The 18,067-nt window shown below is 36.0% G+C and overlaps 1 protein-coding gene across 4 annotated transcripts in view; it reads right to left on the bottom strand.

The window, feature by feature from the left end:
* The window catches only part of PTPRZ1 (protein tyrosine phosphatase receptor type Z1), a 251,840-nt gene that overhangs the window by 27,200 nt on the left and 206,573 nt on the right, over window positions 1–18,067 (bottom strand). For 2 of the 4 annotated variants that reach the window (XM_036759573.1, XM_036759576.1), the window contains exons 14-18: window positions 15,809–15,900; window positions 9,369–9,454; window positions 6,188–6,208; window positions 5,921–6,017; window positions 758–840 (exon numbers count right to left, since the gene is read on the bottom strand). In XM_036759573.1, the coding sequence (XP_036615468.1) occupies window positions 758–840; window positions 5,921–6,017; window positions 6,188–6,208; window positions 9,369–9,454; window positions 15,809–15,900 (379 nt within the window). The remainder of the gene's footprint in view (window positions 1–757; window positions 841–5,920; window positions 6,018–6,187; window positions 6,209–9,368; window positions 9,455–15,808; window positions 15,901–18,067) is intronic. The other 2 variants (XM_036759574.1, XM_036759577.1) reach the window with 1 other exon arrangement.

Here is an 18,067-nt window from a genome sequence, read left to right on the forward strand (position 1 = left end):
TACCATCTTGAAAGCCTCCATAAAGCAACCCCATCTGCCATGCTGGCGGTGTACACTCAGGAATGCCCAAGGATAAAATGATTGATAACTGGCTTAGAATAGCTATTTTTAAAAATTTTGTTCATAATACCATAGCAACAAGTATTTAATGAGGACCTACTGCAGTAGATATTGTGTGTGCTACAAAAGAATTATATGAGATAGTCCCAGTATTCTAGGAAGACAGAGAAGATTAATTAATTACTCAGCAAATGTGACACTTACAAGAGGTGATGAGTCACACCTTGCATTAAAAAAGCATGTTGGGGGCAGCTAGGTGGTGCAGTGAATACGGCACTGGCCCTGGAGTCAGGAGGACCTGAGTTCAAATCCGGCCTCAGACACTTGACATACTTACTAGCTGTGTGACCTTGGGCAAGTCACTAAACCCCAATTGCCCTGCCTTCCCCCTTCCAAAAAAATTATGTCAATTTTTCTTAAAAAAAGTTTAATGATTTATCATTTGCATCATTGAGTATGATATTTTTAATAAGAATCTACATATGCAAGGCACTGTGTTAGTACTATATTTATTAAGTTAATTAGATCTTATTTTCCACTTTAATTCTATGCAATCCAACAAATACTTATTAAATAAGCACTAAGGAAGATTCGAACTGGGGATATAAATAGTATTTGCCTTCACGGATCTTACCAACAACTAAGTTTTAAGCATAATTATTTTTGGTAATGTAGTTAAGGGAAAAAGTATGCTTACATCTACATAATTGGCATTGATGTAATCAGTCAGTCTGCCATCTTTTTCTCCAAGTTGTGCGAGTTTAACCCTGCTATGGTCATCTGCAATAAAGAAAAATCAAAGTAAACTTTGCATCAGAGCAGGCTGGAGCTCTTTGGGGAGAGGGGAGCTAGGTGGTGAAGTGGATAGAGCATCCTGGATTCAGGCAGACCTGGGTACAAATCCTGCCTCAGACACTTACTAGCTGTGTGGCCCTAGACCCTGTTGGCCTCAGGCCCTCATCTGTAATATGAGTCAGGGAAGGAAATGGTAAATCACTTCAACATCTTTGCCAAGAAAAGCTCAAACTGGGTCACCAAAGGTTGGATACAAGTGAAAAACAACTGAACTGAGGTTGGTACAGGAAATGATGTTTGCTGGGTTTTGGCAAACAAATTTTCAGACCTATCTCCTTTGTATGCATAAAATTCTCCTGAATGTGTAATTCAATTCAATTCAGCAAGCATTAACCGAGCCCCTACAAGGTGGGGCCATGGATCCATACAACAGTGAAAACAGTCCTTGTCCATAGGAAGCTTACATTATACCCAGGGAGAAAAAAAACATGTGAGAGCCAACTAAACCCTTTTGAATAGAGAAGTGACACATTGAGACTTGTGCTTTAGAAATACCTCGGTATGGAAGCTGTGTGGAGGATGAAATAGAGAAGAAAGAATAGGAAAATAATTAAAAGGCTATTAATGCAGTAATCCAGGCAAGAGGAGGTAAGGTGGCTGAGCAAGTGGTAAGAAGGGATAGTGGCAGGCAAGATAACGAGGTGACAGGATTAACAAGATCTGGTAACTGAGTGTATACGAGAGTTTAAAGGCAGTTTCATGAAAAGACTGGGAATGTTAGTTTCCTAACTTTGAATAATTCAATTTTTAGGCGGAAGTCTTCCAGAACCATTATCTGTGGCTTTGTCTTTTTCTCTTCCTCCTTCCCCAAACCAAAAAGCTGTCATCTGATGATGTTTATTTCTCTGCCTCCATTCTGTAAAATGAGCTGGAGAAGGAAATGATGTGACACTCCAGTATCTTGCCAAGGAAACTCCAAATGGATCCACAAAGAATCAGACATGACTGAAACAACCAAACAGCAACAACGACAAATGCTGTAGTGTCCTGGGATGCCTGGAGGGGCCGGGCAAAATAAGTTAGAGTGGATGTAGAGAAGAGTGATCCAGAATGATGAGAGGACCCCAGAAACTGTTGTTATAGGATAAACACTTGAAGGACTCGGGAAATTTAGTGAGAAGGAGAGCAAATGTAGAGATAACTGTAACAATGTTACTTGCAGCTACTGTGGCTGTGTAAGGCCAACAACACCAGCATACAGGAAGGCTGCCAGCACATGTTCTTTGATCTGTTTTTCTAAGGAAAGCAACTTTAAGGGGTTTACAATCTCACTTTAATTAAAGATACATATATCATTCATTTAGTTCAGTGGAAAAAGTCAGCATCCTGAACTTCAGAGAGAATACAAACAGAAATTACATAAACAAAAACAAATAATACAAATCAACAGACAGGCTTCTGTCTGATCATAGCAATATATACATAGTTACCAGAGAGAGAAGCACTAACATTTGGATTTTCAAAGCTGGGGGGGGGGAGTCCTTAAGGGTTATCCAGAGTCTCCACACTGAACACTCCTCCAGTGAGTGAGTCCCTAAGCAAAACCTCTTTTCCTGAAGTTCTGAGAGTTCTAAATTCTCAATTTTTGATTCTGAGTTCAGTGGCTATTCTCTGGGCATATGTACCCTTTTTCAGGGCCTGAGGGCTTCATACCTCTCGTGACCTAATTAGCAAAAGGATGTGGGCCTTCCTACAAACAAAGGCAAGACTCAATCAAAGGCACTTGATTCCATTAGTACTGAGAAGCACTCCAGAAGAAAAAAAGTAAAAAGTCCCACTCTGCTTGCCCTTACAGTAACTCACAGCTGTCTTCACATATCTGAAGGTCTGCCTGTGTTGTAATAGAGGAGAGAATGAGTACCAATGGGTAGAAGTGACAGGGCAAACTGAGTCCAGCTCACTATAAGAGAGAACTTAAATTAAAGCTGACTAACTGTGGGCTCACATGATACTCGGCAATCTATCTTTGGATATTTTTGGATGGTCATCCATTCTACTTATTTTAGAGAGGTATCATCTGTCTCACCTGTTATAAAAGGACTTCCTACCTTGGGTGTGTGAGGAAGACAAAAGGAAGAGAGAAGAGGAAGCTTCTCTGAGAGAAGGTTATCTGAAAGATCTCTTTGATGTACTGCTGAAAGGAAATACATATTTACTGAGGGTGAAAGGAGGTACCCAGCAAGATTATGGAGTGGGATTCTTGGTTAATTAAATAATAATCATCCCAAAGGACTCAAGATCATTCAATTTTCTAGACATAGGGACTTTGACATGAACCTTGGACGAGCAGAGAAATGACTGATTTTGGAGAAAGTATCAGGATCCTTTGTGACAATTTCATTGAGCAAGTCAAGTCTAAAGACTGCTCCCTTTGGGGCAGGAGAGTTGGGACAGTGAATGTAGACAAGGTTGTAATTTTATTAATAGTGAAAAATGTATTGTGATACATGAAGAGGAAAGACTGTTTTGGGACAGGGATACGTGAGTGTGAAGAGGAAGCTGTGGTTAACTTCTTAGCAGATATGTTTTACTTAAGGAAAGAGAAGGGTCTATAGTGTGTAGAGAGGATAGGTGTAAGAACTGTACCTGTGATTTTACCGGCATATGGCATTTCCAGGTGAGGAAACTACATCAACCCATGCAGGTTGGCACCTTCTCTGCAATTTATAGTCTTAGATAGTTACCTACAGAAAACTTGGGACTCGAAATTTTTAAAAAATGTTAAAAATAGGTGGCACAGTGAGTAGAGCATTGGCCCTGGAGTCAGGAGGACCTGAGTTCAAATCCAGCCTCAGACACTTGACAGATGTACTAGCTGTGTGACCTTGGGCAAGTCACTTAACCCCAATTGCCCTGCCAAAAAACCAAAAAAAATTGTTTTTACAAGTACTTGGGAAAAAATATTATTAAAAAAGAGAAAATTACCTAGAATACTGAGATGTCAGGTGACTTACTGTGTCCTAGGCCACTATGTGTCAGTGGCAGAAGCTAGCTCTTGCTAGTGTCATGGCTGATACACATTATACCACTCTGTGATTCCATAGTTGGAATATGGGCCAGCCATGTCTGGGGGATGTGGAACAAGAAATCATGAGTGTAACACTGTAATCATAACTTGCATTTCAGGTATAAAGAGACTAGAATACAAGAGTGTCATCTGCAAAAAGAAGGTTCATTTATAATCTCTGTAGTAAAGGAAGATCTATCTACACAAAATGTATTTGAGAATATGACAAGAAAGGAAATCAAATATTGTTGCCAATTTCAAGGCTCTAGAATGAAGGATTGGAACTGAGATGATAACACTTGCCCCAATGTTGACTGAAGAAACATTTTAGGACTGATGAAAAAGCGATGGCAACAAACTTTAGAAAGAGATGAAGGAAGATAAAGTAGAGGAATTTCAGGAAAAAAGGAGGGAAGACTGAAAAGAGATGGATGAATTCCGAGGCGGAATAGGGTCATGATCACTGATGCTATGCAAAGCAAAGAGTGTCAGGCATGCTCTGGAGGAAATCATCCCTTCTGAAATCCATAAAGAGGGAAAGCAGTGAGAGGGAAGCAATGAAGGGAGGGAAGGGGCCAAAGAGACCATTATGAAAGTATTTCCTAAAATACTATGGGAATCGGATCTATAGAAAGGGAGAGGAATATCAAAGGACTAGAGAAACACAAGAAAGGGAAATAATTAAAATGAACATTTACTATTAGCCAACTGAGGTTTGAATAATTGGGAGTTTGTGGAAGCTTCGGTTTGTTCATTGTGTGATACGGAAGGATTGCAAAAACTTTCTAAAAATGAAGAAAAAATGTGAGAATTCAGTGGGAATATCTGCAAAATCACTATAATAGACAGAATCACTATATAAGATGAATTGGGCATATCATATTTGTTTGCTTGGGATTGTTCATTATACTAGCTATAATTCTAGCAAGGAGAAATAAAAGGGGTACTGCTGACAGTTTATTTTTTAAGGGATGAAGTCATTACTTTTTACATTTTTTAAAGAAGCCAACTCAGATAATTGTTTAATTATATTCAGAATTATTTTGTAGATATATATTCTGTATTATATTTAAATCTGCCATATTATTTTAAAAAACTGTCAGCTCCAAATTCTCTTCCTCCCCCCACAGTCTCCCGCCCATTGAGAAGACAAGCAATATAGAACCCATTACAAATATGAAGTCATACAAAACAGATTTCTACATTCACCATGTTCTGTAAAAAGGGGAAAAAACCAACAAAAAGAAAGAAAAAGGAAAAAAAATATGTTTCAATCTGCACTCTGAGTCTATCAGTTCTTTATTTGGAGGTGGACAGCATTTTTCATCACGAGTCCTTTAGAACTGTGGTGGGTCATTGGTGTGGATAGGAGTTTCTAAGTGTTTCACAATTAATGATCTTTACCATTTTCCTGTTACTGTTCTTCTGGTTCTGTTTGCTTTGTATCAGTTCATATAGAATCTGTGATACTCTGGCTAACTTAGTGACCTTGGGTTTTGGACAAAAGATATGCTGTGTTAAGTAGCATAATTCAATTTAGACATGCCTTTATGATCTGCTTCATGAATATATGGAACAATGACCATAGGTCAGGTTGTACCTCAAATATATGCAAGTAAATGAAGGACTTACGAGCATGGGAACTCTTTCTATTTGCCCAAATCAACAGCTCACCCGTAATTCAATACAGCTATGCTAACAACAAGCCATCTACAACTCAGCAGGTGTTATGGAATTACCTTTAGTAAAGGTCAGAGACAAGATCTGTGCCCTCCTAATTCTAAACCTAGCTGTCTCTCCACTACACCACACCTCCTGAAATGCAGCAACAGTAAAAGTTACATTATATATCATACATATGATATATAGATATATTACGTGTATTATATATTAAACATTATATATTATATTTGACTGTCAGGCTGATGGCGCTGCGTTAAATTGGCATTTAAAGTTTTAAAGAATCCATACAAATTGGTCAGGTACAAATATACTTACAAGCAACAATATTTATATATCGATTCTTATTCTTATTGTCTGGGTGGTTAGAGCTGTCTGATGTGATACCTAGGTCAACAGTACAGCTCTGCACTTCCTGAAAAGAAAATGTATAGATGCAGTTTCAATACACGTTCAGTAAAACAGAGTGCCTTAAAATGTAATGCGGAAGCCAAAATCTTCTAACAATTTTTCTATATCTTACAACTACTTCTTTGCTTTAAAAAACAAAACAAAAACAAAACATGCAGTGAAACAATGCCTTACCTGGTAAAACTCTTTCAGTGTCTAATGAGGGAATGAATGCAAAAAGAGTAAAGAAATCAAATTCCACAGCACACGACAAATGAGGAAAAAAAAGTGTTCATATTAGGTTTACAATGGAAAACAACTATGATCATGCAATAAATACATTTGTCTAATACTAACAAAGTTGAATGCTCCAAACAACTGCATGCAAATAAAAACACTACATAATTTAGAATTTAAAGTAATATTTTTAAAAGGAAGAGGTAGGACAAATGATGAATTTTGAAAATGCAGGTGAGAAAAATTACATATTCCATGACCCTTCCTTTAGTAATATTATTTTTGTAAGTAATTTATAACTAATTTAATTTGACTACATAGTATAATTTTAAACTCTTATCTAACCATATTTAATTTCTTTACATTGCATTTAAATGGGGAAACATTTCTATAATGTGTTTTTAATCAAGAAATTATTTAGTTCCTTCAAAATACTGAAAACCTGTTAAAAACCCTCAGTATATCATAGATACTATATCATTTTGATGAAATTTCTTTTTTCCAGATTTATCACTGGTTACTACTTATTTAATTTGAGAAAACCTATTTAACCATCAAGCCTATTTTTCTTTGAGTATCTGAAAGGCTGTTATGTGGAAGAGGTATTAATTAGACTTGTTGCTTTTGGCCCCAAGGTGCAGAATGAGGAGCTACAAATAAAAACTGAAATGAAGTCTTGATGTAGGGAAAATACTAGAAATTAAAGTGAAGTCTTGATGTAGGGAGAATACTAAAACATTGAAGCTATGAACAATGGAAAGGTCTCTTTCTTTCAGGAGGCAGTGAGTTCCCCATCAGAGGAAATCTTCAAGCTTTAAGGCTGGAGGAACACTTGTCACATATGATATCAAGGAGATTCTTAAATTTAGCTAAGGATTGAATTAGATGGTCTGTAAGGTCCTCCCAACTCTGAAATGGTGTGATTTGGAGTATAACAGCTAACATTTATACAGCACTAAGTATGTGCCAGGCACTGTGCCAAGTACTCTGCACTGTGCTAAGTATAGGGTGCAGCTATATTATCTATGTCTCTATATACATATATTTATTAACACATAAACATGCACATGTGTATATATGTATATAGGCATGTAAATATATAGACAGACATGTATATATTCCTATTCCTAGTCTTTTTCCTACATATCAGAACATGTATTTTTTCAAAGATGATCTAGATATAACTTCTAGTCATCACTTTGCATTATAGTGATCATTTATAGGCAAAATGATTATGTTTCTTTAAAAATAAAAGTAGTAAGGCCCAAATGTAGGATTTGCCTCATTTATAAAGGACTTTATCCATCAGAAAATAAACAGACTTGCCCAGGTGTGGAGAAAAATCCTTATTTGGGGCTTAAAAACAATAAAATTAGACAAAACAATTAAATAACTACAGTTATGAATAAGTTTATCATTAATTAATAAAAGGTTTTTAAATTAGTGTTAAAACAATGACATACATTTTTAAAAATTGACTTGAAAGTGAAGTTACTTTATCAATTCAATTCTTTATAAATGAACAGATTAAAAAATGCCTTTGTTGCTGCATAAGCCTTGAATCCTATGTTTATCTACCCCTTGGGCAAATCTTGTCTGATAATTTTCCTTTGTAAACATTGTACTTTTTATGTGTAGGCCATAACAGATGATGAACAGACATATCATTAATATAAATTTGGGTGTCTTCTCCCCATGACTTAGTACAATCTTGGGCTTTTCTGTTTTTTCACTAACATTTATGTACTAGCAGAACAACTTTTAGAATACTGCAATAATTATTTAAGGAAAGGGCTTATATAGGCCTAGCTTGCAAAAAGGAAATGATCTACCATGGGAGAATTTGGTTGATAATTTGAAATTTTTAAATATTATGAGTGCAAAATATAAATTATTCTCTTTTTTCTGAGGGCTTTCCCACACCTCATTCTTCTCAGACACTCCCTGTTGTATAATTACAATTTAAAATTTATTGTCAGGATTAAGTGGACTCACTGTTTTTCATTCAATGAATGAGGAAAAGCACACACAACTATTTGCATCTGAAGTGATTCTTTAAGATTTCTAGCCCATGATGCTTCTCTCTATGCCTACTCCTCAACCAAAATCCAAGCTAAAATGTACACTCCATGTGGATGGCTGCCGGAATTCTCTTGGTGGTAATTACCTGGCATTGGTCTGGAGACGGTGTGGATATTGCTCAGGGATGGAGGGGATAAGAGTTTAGACCCAAAAGTTAGCATTAAAAAGACCACTTGTAGTGGTTCAATGAATAGGAAACCTTTTCAGTATTCTGCTGATAATCGAAATGGAGTAAGTGCTAGATTTGGAGTCAGAAGAGACCTGGCCTAGCAAATACGACAATGGGTTTTCTTATCTGTAAAATGGTATTAATAATATTCACATTGTTGTAAAGATCAAATGAGAGAAGGTATACAAGTTCACTTTGATAACCTTAAAGTGCTATATAGATGTCAGCTATTGTTATTTTTATGTAATTACATGAACGAAATAAACTTAGGATAATCTTTACTGGTTATAATGTTCAATTTTGAAATTGTTTTTTTCTTCGAGATGATCCATGATTTTATCTCATAAGAGAAGACTGATCCAGAGTCAAAATGATGAAATTAGTGTAAGGACATGTAAATAGGGTAAAACCCTGATATTTAGTGACTTTCAAAAATTTTATTATCTTGGGAAATTAAAAAGAAAACAAATTAACAAGAACTTACTGACAGAATTCATAAAAACCAGAGAACACCACAGATCCTGATTTTATGGAAGAGGACAATCTATCTGTTAAAATTTCTAGTAGTTAAGTTACAACAATTTGCCTGCTTTCAACTTCCCCCTCTAGGGTTTGCTTTTGAAATTAGCTCTCATTGGCTCAAACATACAAACAAACAAAACCCACCAAAACCCAAACCAACCCCCCCCCCCCAATCTTTGGACACTTTATTCTATGTTAATATGAGCAGCACATACCTTGGATGGCTTAGTAAATTTTAAATCTATTAGCTTCCCTAGAATCAAAATGCTTCTGATATCTCTATAGCAAGATGCAGTTAAATGCAGTCTCTTTTATAGGTCTCATTTCTTACAACACATTTTAAGAAGACATACACAGAAAACATACCTCGAATTCTTCAGTAAACCCATTACTTGCATGTAAATCTGCAACATGCTTTGGAAAGTGTTTTATAGGAATTGCTCCAACATCATCTATAAGGTTGAAGGACAAAAAATGAGTAATTTGGGAAGGACAACAAAGAGTAAATATTTAGATGCATATCTATATAATGTATAAAGCATCTTCACTCATTTTCAGTAACATTATTTTTTCCCCTAAAATAATGTCTTGATTTTCATTTTATGATGATTGTCCTTCTCAGAGAATTCTAATGTCTAATGAAACACTAGGCCAAAAGCAAGATTGTTTTCTTCCATATCTGCTACAAACATGATCCCAGAATTTCAGAAATCTGATGGGTATAGTAATTTCTCTCCCAGTAGCATGTTCTAAAGAGAGAAACACTCCACACTTGTAGCCCAAGTTATAAATATCACCAAAATTTACATTTTTAATCTTTAGTGCAGAAGGATATTTCATAGCAGTTTTCCTATAATTCTGGTGGGAAATCCTTGCATAATTCCAAAAAGATTTTATTCAGAAATAAAATTTTAACCTGCATTAAACAGAATAGTCACCATTTATAGAAAAATACAACTCTTACAGAATTGCAGAATTTAATGTCTGGTAGCCAAATATTCTGATTGCTGTTTATATTTGAGAACATTTCTTTCCTTCTCTACATAAATACTGGAAAACATTTGTGTGCAGAATATTCATTAAGGAAAATGTCAAAAACCTTTGGGACTTTTAATCTGTAAAATTCCGAGAATTCTAAGTTGAAAATATGCCATGTAAACAAAGTCATTTGATCTGTTAATTAATTGTGAAGGGGCCAAATTATTTTAACTAGCTCTGTGTGTTTTTTCCCCCTTCTGGAGTGCCTTTCTTAGATTAAACATATTACAATTTCACAGTATGCGATTTCACAAGTGATGTCTCCGACAAGGAAACATCAAACACATTTCACCAGAAACAGTTATTTACATCAACAGATGTTCAGCATTTAGGCCATCTAATATTTTTAAGCTTCAGTTACCAAGAATTTGTTGATTTCTTTTAATCAGGATCCATCTGTTCTCTCTCTTAGATGAGTGGACGTGAATACTAAAATTGAATTACCCAGTCAAGCTTAAGCAAAACTACACAAATGTGTAATTCTACTTTCACACCTTACAGAAAGATTCTGCCAAGAAATATGTTTTATAATTAAATAGGAAAACAGTAATAACCAGTCACACCTAAATCATAAGTCCTTTTAGTAAAGATCCCTGAAGAAATGAAGGCTTTTAGAATCACATCTTCCATTTTTTTGTAAACAGACCATCTCTCACCCATATATTACTTCCAGTTATTTTATTGGTTTGCCTGCTTGCTAGAGGGATGGAAAGGCTGTGAGACCTTTTCCTTTTCTAAATTCATTTTTAGGTAAAAGCTCAGTCACTGAAAGAACACTCATTTCCTTTTGAATGTCAGAGGACTCAGTGATAAGCTAAATGTGGATTCAAATAATGTAGAAGGTCCCTAAGTCACTGAGGTTTTTGTCAATTTAATTCAATTCGATCCAATAAACATTTCCTACTATGTGCAAAACGTATTTTGACACAAAACTGATGATTCTATGAAAAGATCTAACAAATCTACTACAAAAAAGTAGTTTGTTTCAATGCAAAGAATATTGGATTTGGGATCTGTGGGCTGGAATGTTGGATTTGCCACTTACAGCCTGTGAGATCAGAGGCAAATTGGTTAACCTCAGTGGCCCTTTAAAATGAGGAGGTGAGCTTAAACAACCTCTAAGTTTTCTTCAATCTCTCAATTTATGAACTGATGTTATTATCCTATGACCTATCTCAAGGTAGGTAGTTTGGTGTAGTGGGAAGTCTCCTGATTTATTATCAGAGGATATAGTTTGAAAGCCTGTCTCTGTTTCTTTGAACTCGGACATTCAATTTTACCTTCCTGGGTCTTGTTTCCCTATCTGTAAAAGAAAGGAATTAGACTGGATGGCCTTTAACATCCCTTCAATGTCTAAATTAATGTTCTCTTAAACAAAAGGTTCTTCACCTGGGTTCCTTGGACTTTTTTTTAACATTTTGATAACTATATTTCAATATAATTGGTTCTGTTTGTAATCCTATTTATTTTATTTTGAGCATTTAAAAGCATTATTATGAGAAGAGGTCTGTAGGCCTCACCAGACTGCCAACAGGGTGTTATGTGATACAACAAAAGGTTTAAGAACCTTCATGTTAAACAACTCTCCCTATATACATATGCAAATACAAACATATTTATGAAAATTTATATTATAACTAAACTTTAAACATACTCGTGTCTTTAGTTGGAAAGAACAATTAAATTTATAAATATTTATGTATCAATTTATAAAGTGATTATTCATGATAATCTTAAAACTATCAGGGTTCACAAGTAAATGAAAATAAATTTTAATTTTCACAATTATGTTTGAATTTGGTAAATCTTCACATTTCACAGAAGGAAGGAGGAAGAACAAACATTTATTAAGTACCTGCCATGTGCCTGGCACAGTGCTAAGTACTTTATAAGTATTATCTCACTTCATTCTTATGACAAACCTAGGAAACAAGTGCTATTTTTATTTCCATTTTAGATTTAAGGAAACTGAGGCAGACAGAGGTTAAGCGATTTGCCCAGGATCACACAGCTAGTGCTGTCTCAGGCTAGATTTGATCTCATGTCTTCCTGACTCCAGGCCCAGATTTCCATCTACTGCATGGCCTAACTGCTTAGGAGTCTAGTCGATGCATTTATGTGGTCCAAAGGAACCACATGATTATACTTTATAATAGAATCCTGATTCGTAAATTTACTAACTACTCTTCCATGCTGTAGACATTAGACAATGTAGATATTAACAGCCAATGGAATGTGGTTGAAAGAAGTCTTGGGGTCAGAAGTCATGGGGATTGAGCCCACATTCTGATTGTAGTTCCATCATTTAATCTCTCTGAGACTCACTTCCCCAAGCTTAAGATAGGTATTATTTTGGCACTTTCTAAATAATAAAGGGGAATAACACGTGAATTATGATTATTACTCTGTGTCTAGTTTTGAGCCACAATATCTATCTATACAGGTTGGTGTAGATTCATAATACATATATGTGCATACGTGTACATACGCAAACATACACAAAACATTGTGTGTAGGGGGGCAGGGACTCTAATTAGAGCCCTGTCTCTTGTCACTAGCTAAGTTGAATGACCTTGGGCAACCCAATTAACATTTTCTGGGCTTATTGTCCTCATTATGTAAAATAAGGTACTTGGACTGATAACAAAGATCTTGCCTCTAGTTCTAATATTGTGATTCTATGATTAATATACTAATATATTAATAATACCAGCACAGTAAAGTTGTTTCCACAGTGCCACATTGATTTGCCCCCAGCAGAAATAAGCGATAGCTATGTTGTACCCAGGAGCACAGTACAGGAATAGATAAGAGTGTTGGGCCTGGAGTTAAGAAAACCTGACTTCAAATTTGACCTGTGTGACCCTGGGCAAGTCAATTAACCTCTATTTGTTTCAGTTTCTTCATCTGTAAAATGGGGATGATAATAATAAGCCTACCTCCCAGTGTTGTTATGAGTATCAAATGAGATAATTAACTATAAAATGCTTAGCACAGTCCCTGACATATTGTATGTACCACATAAATGTCAGCTATTAATTATTATAATTATTAAGAGTTGGTTCCAGAATCAGAAACACCTAAGTTTGAATCCTGCTATCCCAGGCAAATTATTTAACCTCTTGGTGTCCTCAGGCAGCTCTTCAACACAATTAAGTTGTAGGGTAGGTGACAGTCTGCACTGGTGGTGTTTCCCCACGAAGAGTTCCTGAAGGAGGTCCAGTCCAAAAAAATCCCCCAAAACCCTTAAAAATGTTTTGCATACGGTATGTCGATATTTTAAAGATCTGTGATTTCATCAGAGTGGGCACTTTCTCTTCTCCATCACTTAGTAAAATGTCTTTGTGAGCTGCTTTGGCTAAAAGAATGAATAATGTGGTGACCAATTTTCTGGTAAAAAGCAAGACTTTCTGTAATTAAGTGGTCTGGTTTTTGGTAAGACACCCTCTTTTGTAGGCTCCATAACTCAAAGCCTTCCCAGCTTGGTAGGACTTCGTATATCTTGTGCTACTCTTGCACTTATACTTAAAAAACCCAATAGTAACTACATGGTGCCACGATTAGGCGTTGGAGTAAGGCTTTACTGGGGATTCCCACATGGCCTATTGAAGGTTCCTCAAAACATCTGACTTCTATAGCCATCCTGATCACTGGAAAGATTTAGTTTATATAAGAATTTCAATGATAATCTCAACTCTTTCTATTCATTGCACTTTTCAAATATTTCTCCTGAGCTAAAATGACTTTCTTATATGTTAATAAGATTAACTGCTATATGTCAACTTAATTTAGAATTCAGATAGTATTACCAATTTTGATACACTAGTATAGAAATTCCCGGTATAGGTCTGTAGTGAATGGGACAATATGAGATTCTTAGTTGAATTACACAGAAGCTCCTGTTAGAAATATGAGAAAACCAAAGCAGTAGAAAGTAGGACAATTTAAGTTTATATTAGACCACGTGTCCAAAATACTCTGAAAAGTTGTTTTTAATTTTCCATCATCCCAACTATGAGAAAGTTTTACAGTGTTTTTAAACTGCTTAAATCAACTGTTTTGAGCTTAAAGACCATTACACTATAGGAATGTTCCCACTGACTGATTTCTCAGAGGTGAGAATGGTGATTAATATTGTTATTGTTGTGGTGGTTTGTTATTCCTCCCCAACTTCTAGATCTTTTTTGTCTTATCTCCTTGTATAGGTAAGATGTGCTACAGAAAATGTACATGGCAGGATGAACAACACCTGGACAGTACTAATACACACACATAAATGACCTGGGGAGAAAAGTAGCTCAAAATCAACTATATTCTTATGAAAACTCACATGGAGCTAGATGTCTAGGAATGGCTCCTAATTTTGAGTTTGATTAAGTGTAAGGATGAACTGTCCCTGAATAATGTCAGGTACAACTCTCTTCTGAAACTATTTTTAATTTCCATATGAGCCACAAGAAATCTCTTCTGGTACAAGTAAAGAAGACAATCCTTTCAAAGTCTGGGCCATCTACATCTCCCTAACCTTCCTCTTCACAGGGGATAGTTAGTGACTTCAATGGAACTTCCCAGAGAATGTCCTGAGAACCTGGGTCATCTTCATTACATACCTTGAAAATGAGATTGTTTCCAATAACCAAAGCATGTTTTACTTAGTGTAAGGTTATAATTAGTCTGCATTTTTTAAGCCTATGTCGATTAAACAGGAGAAGGAGATGTGCTGGCAGAGTAGGGATGCGGTCCAATGATTTTTTTAAAATGCCCTGTATAGCCACAGATAAGACAAATGAGAGCTGGCTGAAGCTTAATTCTGAACATCTTTACATGCAATTGCTTTAGAAAAATGTGCATCAGGTACTTCAGTAAGCCAACAAAAAAGCAGGCTGAAAAGTGCTAAGAGAGAAAGAATTAACAAAGAACTGGGCATTGCCATTTGCTCCTTTGCTGGGTAGCAAAAAACAAGGAAAATTAGAACAATTAAAAAATTAGAAAAAGAATGGTGCTTTCTCTCATCCCCATCCCTTAGGCACTGAGATTTTGCATAACAATATGGCTATGTTCTGGGACAAAATGATTTCCATGTCACACAAAGAAGTTTCAATAAAATCAACACTTTAGAAAAATGATGTACTTTTCCCCCTTGGTTTTTAAAGACCATCCATATGCCTTTCCATATTCCCTTCCTCCATTTCCCTTCCCTCTCAATCTTTTAAATTAAGATATTGTACCTGCTGACTACATAGGGCCTTGTGTGAATTTTAAAAGTTTTTATAAAAGTTAAGTTTTAATATTAACAAGCAACATACTCCCCATCTCTGAACTTTTAAAGTCTTCAAACTGTTGAGACATTTTCGTGATGGTGTCTTCTTAAATGGAGTTAAGAAGACACTCCCAGAAAAATAAACTGGTGACCAGAAAAGAAAATGACCTTTATTGTTCTTATAATCACCTCCTATCCATAATAATTACTGTTGGTTTAACATGACCAATTCTTTTCATTATTTAGTTTCCTCTTATATTACTGTAGTAATTTTTTTTTTAAAATGAGGCAGGTGATATAAATGTATGCTGATGACAGTCACCATGAAGTGCTGGCTATATTTTATGGCTAAAAAAATAATATAAATCTGGAACTGACCTTTGGGGGAGCATACATATTCACAATGTAAGGAAAGATCACAGTAGGACACAATAACCACAAAGCATTCGTTACTGTACTTTTCTTTCGGCATCTAATAATAACTCACACAATAATTCAAAAGAATTACCTGAAATAGGAAAGATGGGTGTTGGGGGTGTAGAAATGACTCGAGGTGATGTGCTGTCTTCTAAATAAAAATGTGCAGTCTGAAAACATTTTCTAGAGAGAGAAACAAGAGCAAATGACACCATGAAATGTTTTAAATAGAAGAGAGCATCTGGATTCTTGGAAAGTGATGACATTTCAACTCAAGTTAGCAAGCATATGTTAAGTATGTTCTATGTGCCAGGCACTATGAATGATATATATAGAAAGATCTTAAACCACCCCCCCCAAACACTTCTTAAATTGTACTAACAAACCTTCATGATACTGTCACTGTGCCACCCCACCCCCAGTTCATATTTTTTTTACCTGTACCAGATGCAGAAGAAAGAGCAGAAATCAGACATACTGAAAGAAGAAAAGGCACTTGGAGCTCTGTTTGGTACTAAATAGTATTTTGAAGAAAATGAACCCAACCCGGCAAATCAGTCTTCCACTGTACATCTATCATGTATCCCCTCCACCGTATAGGAACAGAAGTGAAGCTGAAGAGACAGTTTGAAATACTTTCTTTAGCATATCCCGAGCCCTCTTCTATTTCAGATTTTTAACTGCTTGTAAAATGAGGCATGCTGTGACTGAGTGGAATCGAGAGATCACAGCGGTGCCATTTTGCTAATAATAATAATAAAAAGGAGATAGCCTCATATTTGATCTAGGCTAACATGGCAGTGCCAGACACAAGCCAAGGAAATCATCATGAAACAGGCGACTGGAAGCAGGGGAGTTTTTCTTTCCAACAGATGCTAGCCTTGTTGATGAGGGGTTTAAGAATGAATACAAATGGAATCAGCTGCAACTCTGACCCAAGATGTAACTTGCATCTATTTTCATTCAGATAATAAGTGTAGCATCTGGTTAGAGCAAACTCGAAACTATTGAGAGGGGTAAATAACCAACTGCTGCTTTAAAGCAATGTAAAACATCCTTAATTAAAAAAACTCACATAATTAAACCTGCTAATGACACTCTTTGACGTGGCTCATTTAATTTATTTGAAATATTATTCACAAGTCGTTAATTTTAAGTAGAAATACATGTACAAGTGAAAAAGTAATAATTTTTTGTTTACGAAATTCCAGGGTGGTTATTCTAATGTGGTTTTAGGCAAAATACAGTCCTGCAGTAGCCATTTTTAGTAACTTTTGTTTCGCTTAAACTGTTTTCTGAAGATGTAACTGGTGTGAGATGGCATATAATTTATTTATTCATCTACTTAGCAATACAGAGCAATGACACACACATGTGAAAAACTAGGTCTATGTTCTTAGAGGGATAGAGGATAAACCTTTGGGGGGAAATGACCCTGAAAACAATCAAGAGGAACAGAAAATAAATAGGAGTTAGAACCCAGGAATAATGATGCAGCTTCCAAGAGTGAAGTATGGCTTTACTTTTTCTCTAAGCTAGTGGTTTTCAAATGCTTTGGATTCCAGACCCCTGTGCATTCTAAAAATTACTGAGTACCCAAACAGCTTTTGTTTCCACAGGTTTTATCTTTTGAGATTTAATGTATTAGAAATGAAAAAAAGTCTCTGTAGCATTATCAAAATAATTTTGACCTCAGGGATCCCCTGAAAGGATCTTGGGGACTTCTGGGGGGCCCCTAGACCATACTTTGAGAATTACTGCTCTAAGTTAAGCATCCTCAATTCCTATCACTGTTCTTCATGATGTCTCATTCCTTCAAGCAGTTGGTGGCACAGTGGATAGAGTGCTGGGCCTGGTGTCAGAAAGACCCGAGTTCAAATCTGGCCTCTGCTACTTACTAGCTATTTGACCCTGGGCAAGTCACTTAACCTCTATTTGCCTCTTTCCTCAACTGTAAAATGAGGGTCATAATAACACCAACTTTGAAGGGCTGTTGTGAGGGTGAAATGATATAACATTTGTAAAAATGTACTTAGCACAGAGCCTGGTACATAGTAGGTGCTTTATCATTTATGTAGTTTATTGTTATTATTCATCTCCCTTCTCCCTCTTTCCCTTCCCTCATGCACCATACTTTTTAGACGTCTCATTTAGATGTCTCACCATTCTCATTTGGACTCATTCCAGGTTTTCGATGTCATTCTTGATCTGTATTACCACAACTTAAATGGAATGTTCCAGATCTGTTCTGGACCATAGGCACACACAGAGTGTGGGCTGGATCTGCCCGGGTAGACTAGAATAGAAGGGACTATTGCTTGTTATGATGTAAACTCCATTTCTGGTAATG

This window comes from Trichosurus vulpecula, chromosome 5, assembly GCF_011100635.1.
Source record: "Trichosurus vulpecula isolate mTriVul1 chromosome 5, mTriVul1.pri, whole genome shotgun sequence".
NCBI classification, from domain to species: domain Eukaryota; kingdom Metazoa; phylum Chordata; class Mammalia; order Diprotodontia; family Phalangeridae; genus Trichosurus; species Trichosurus vulpecula.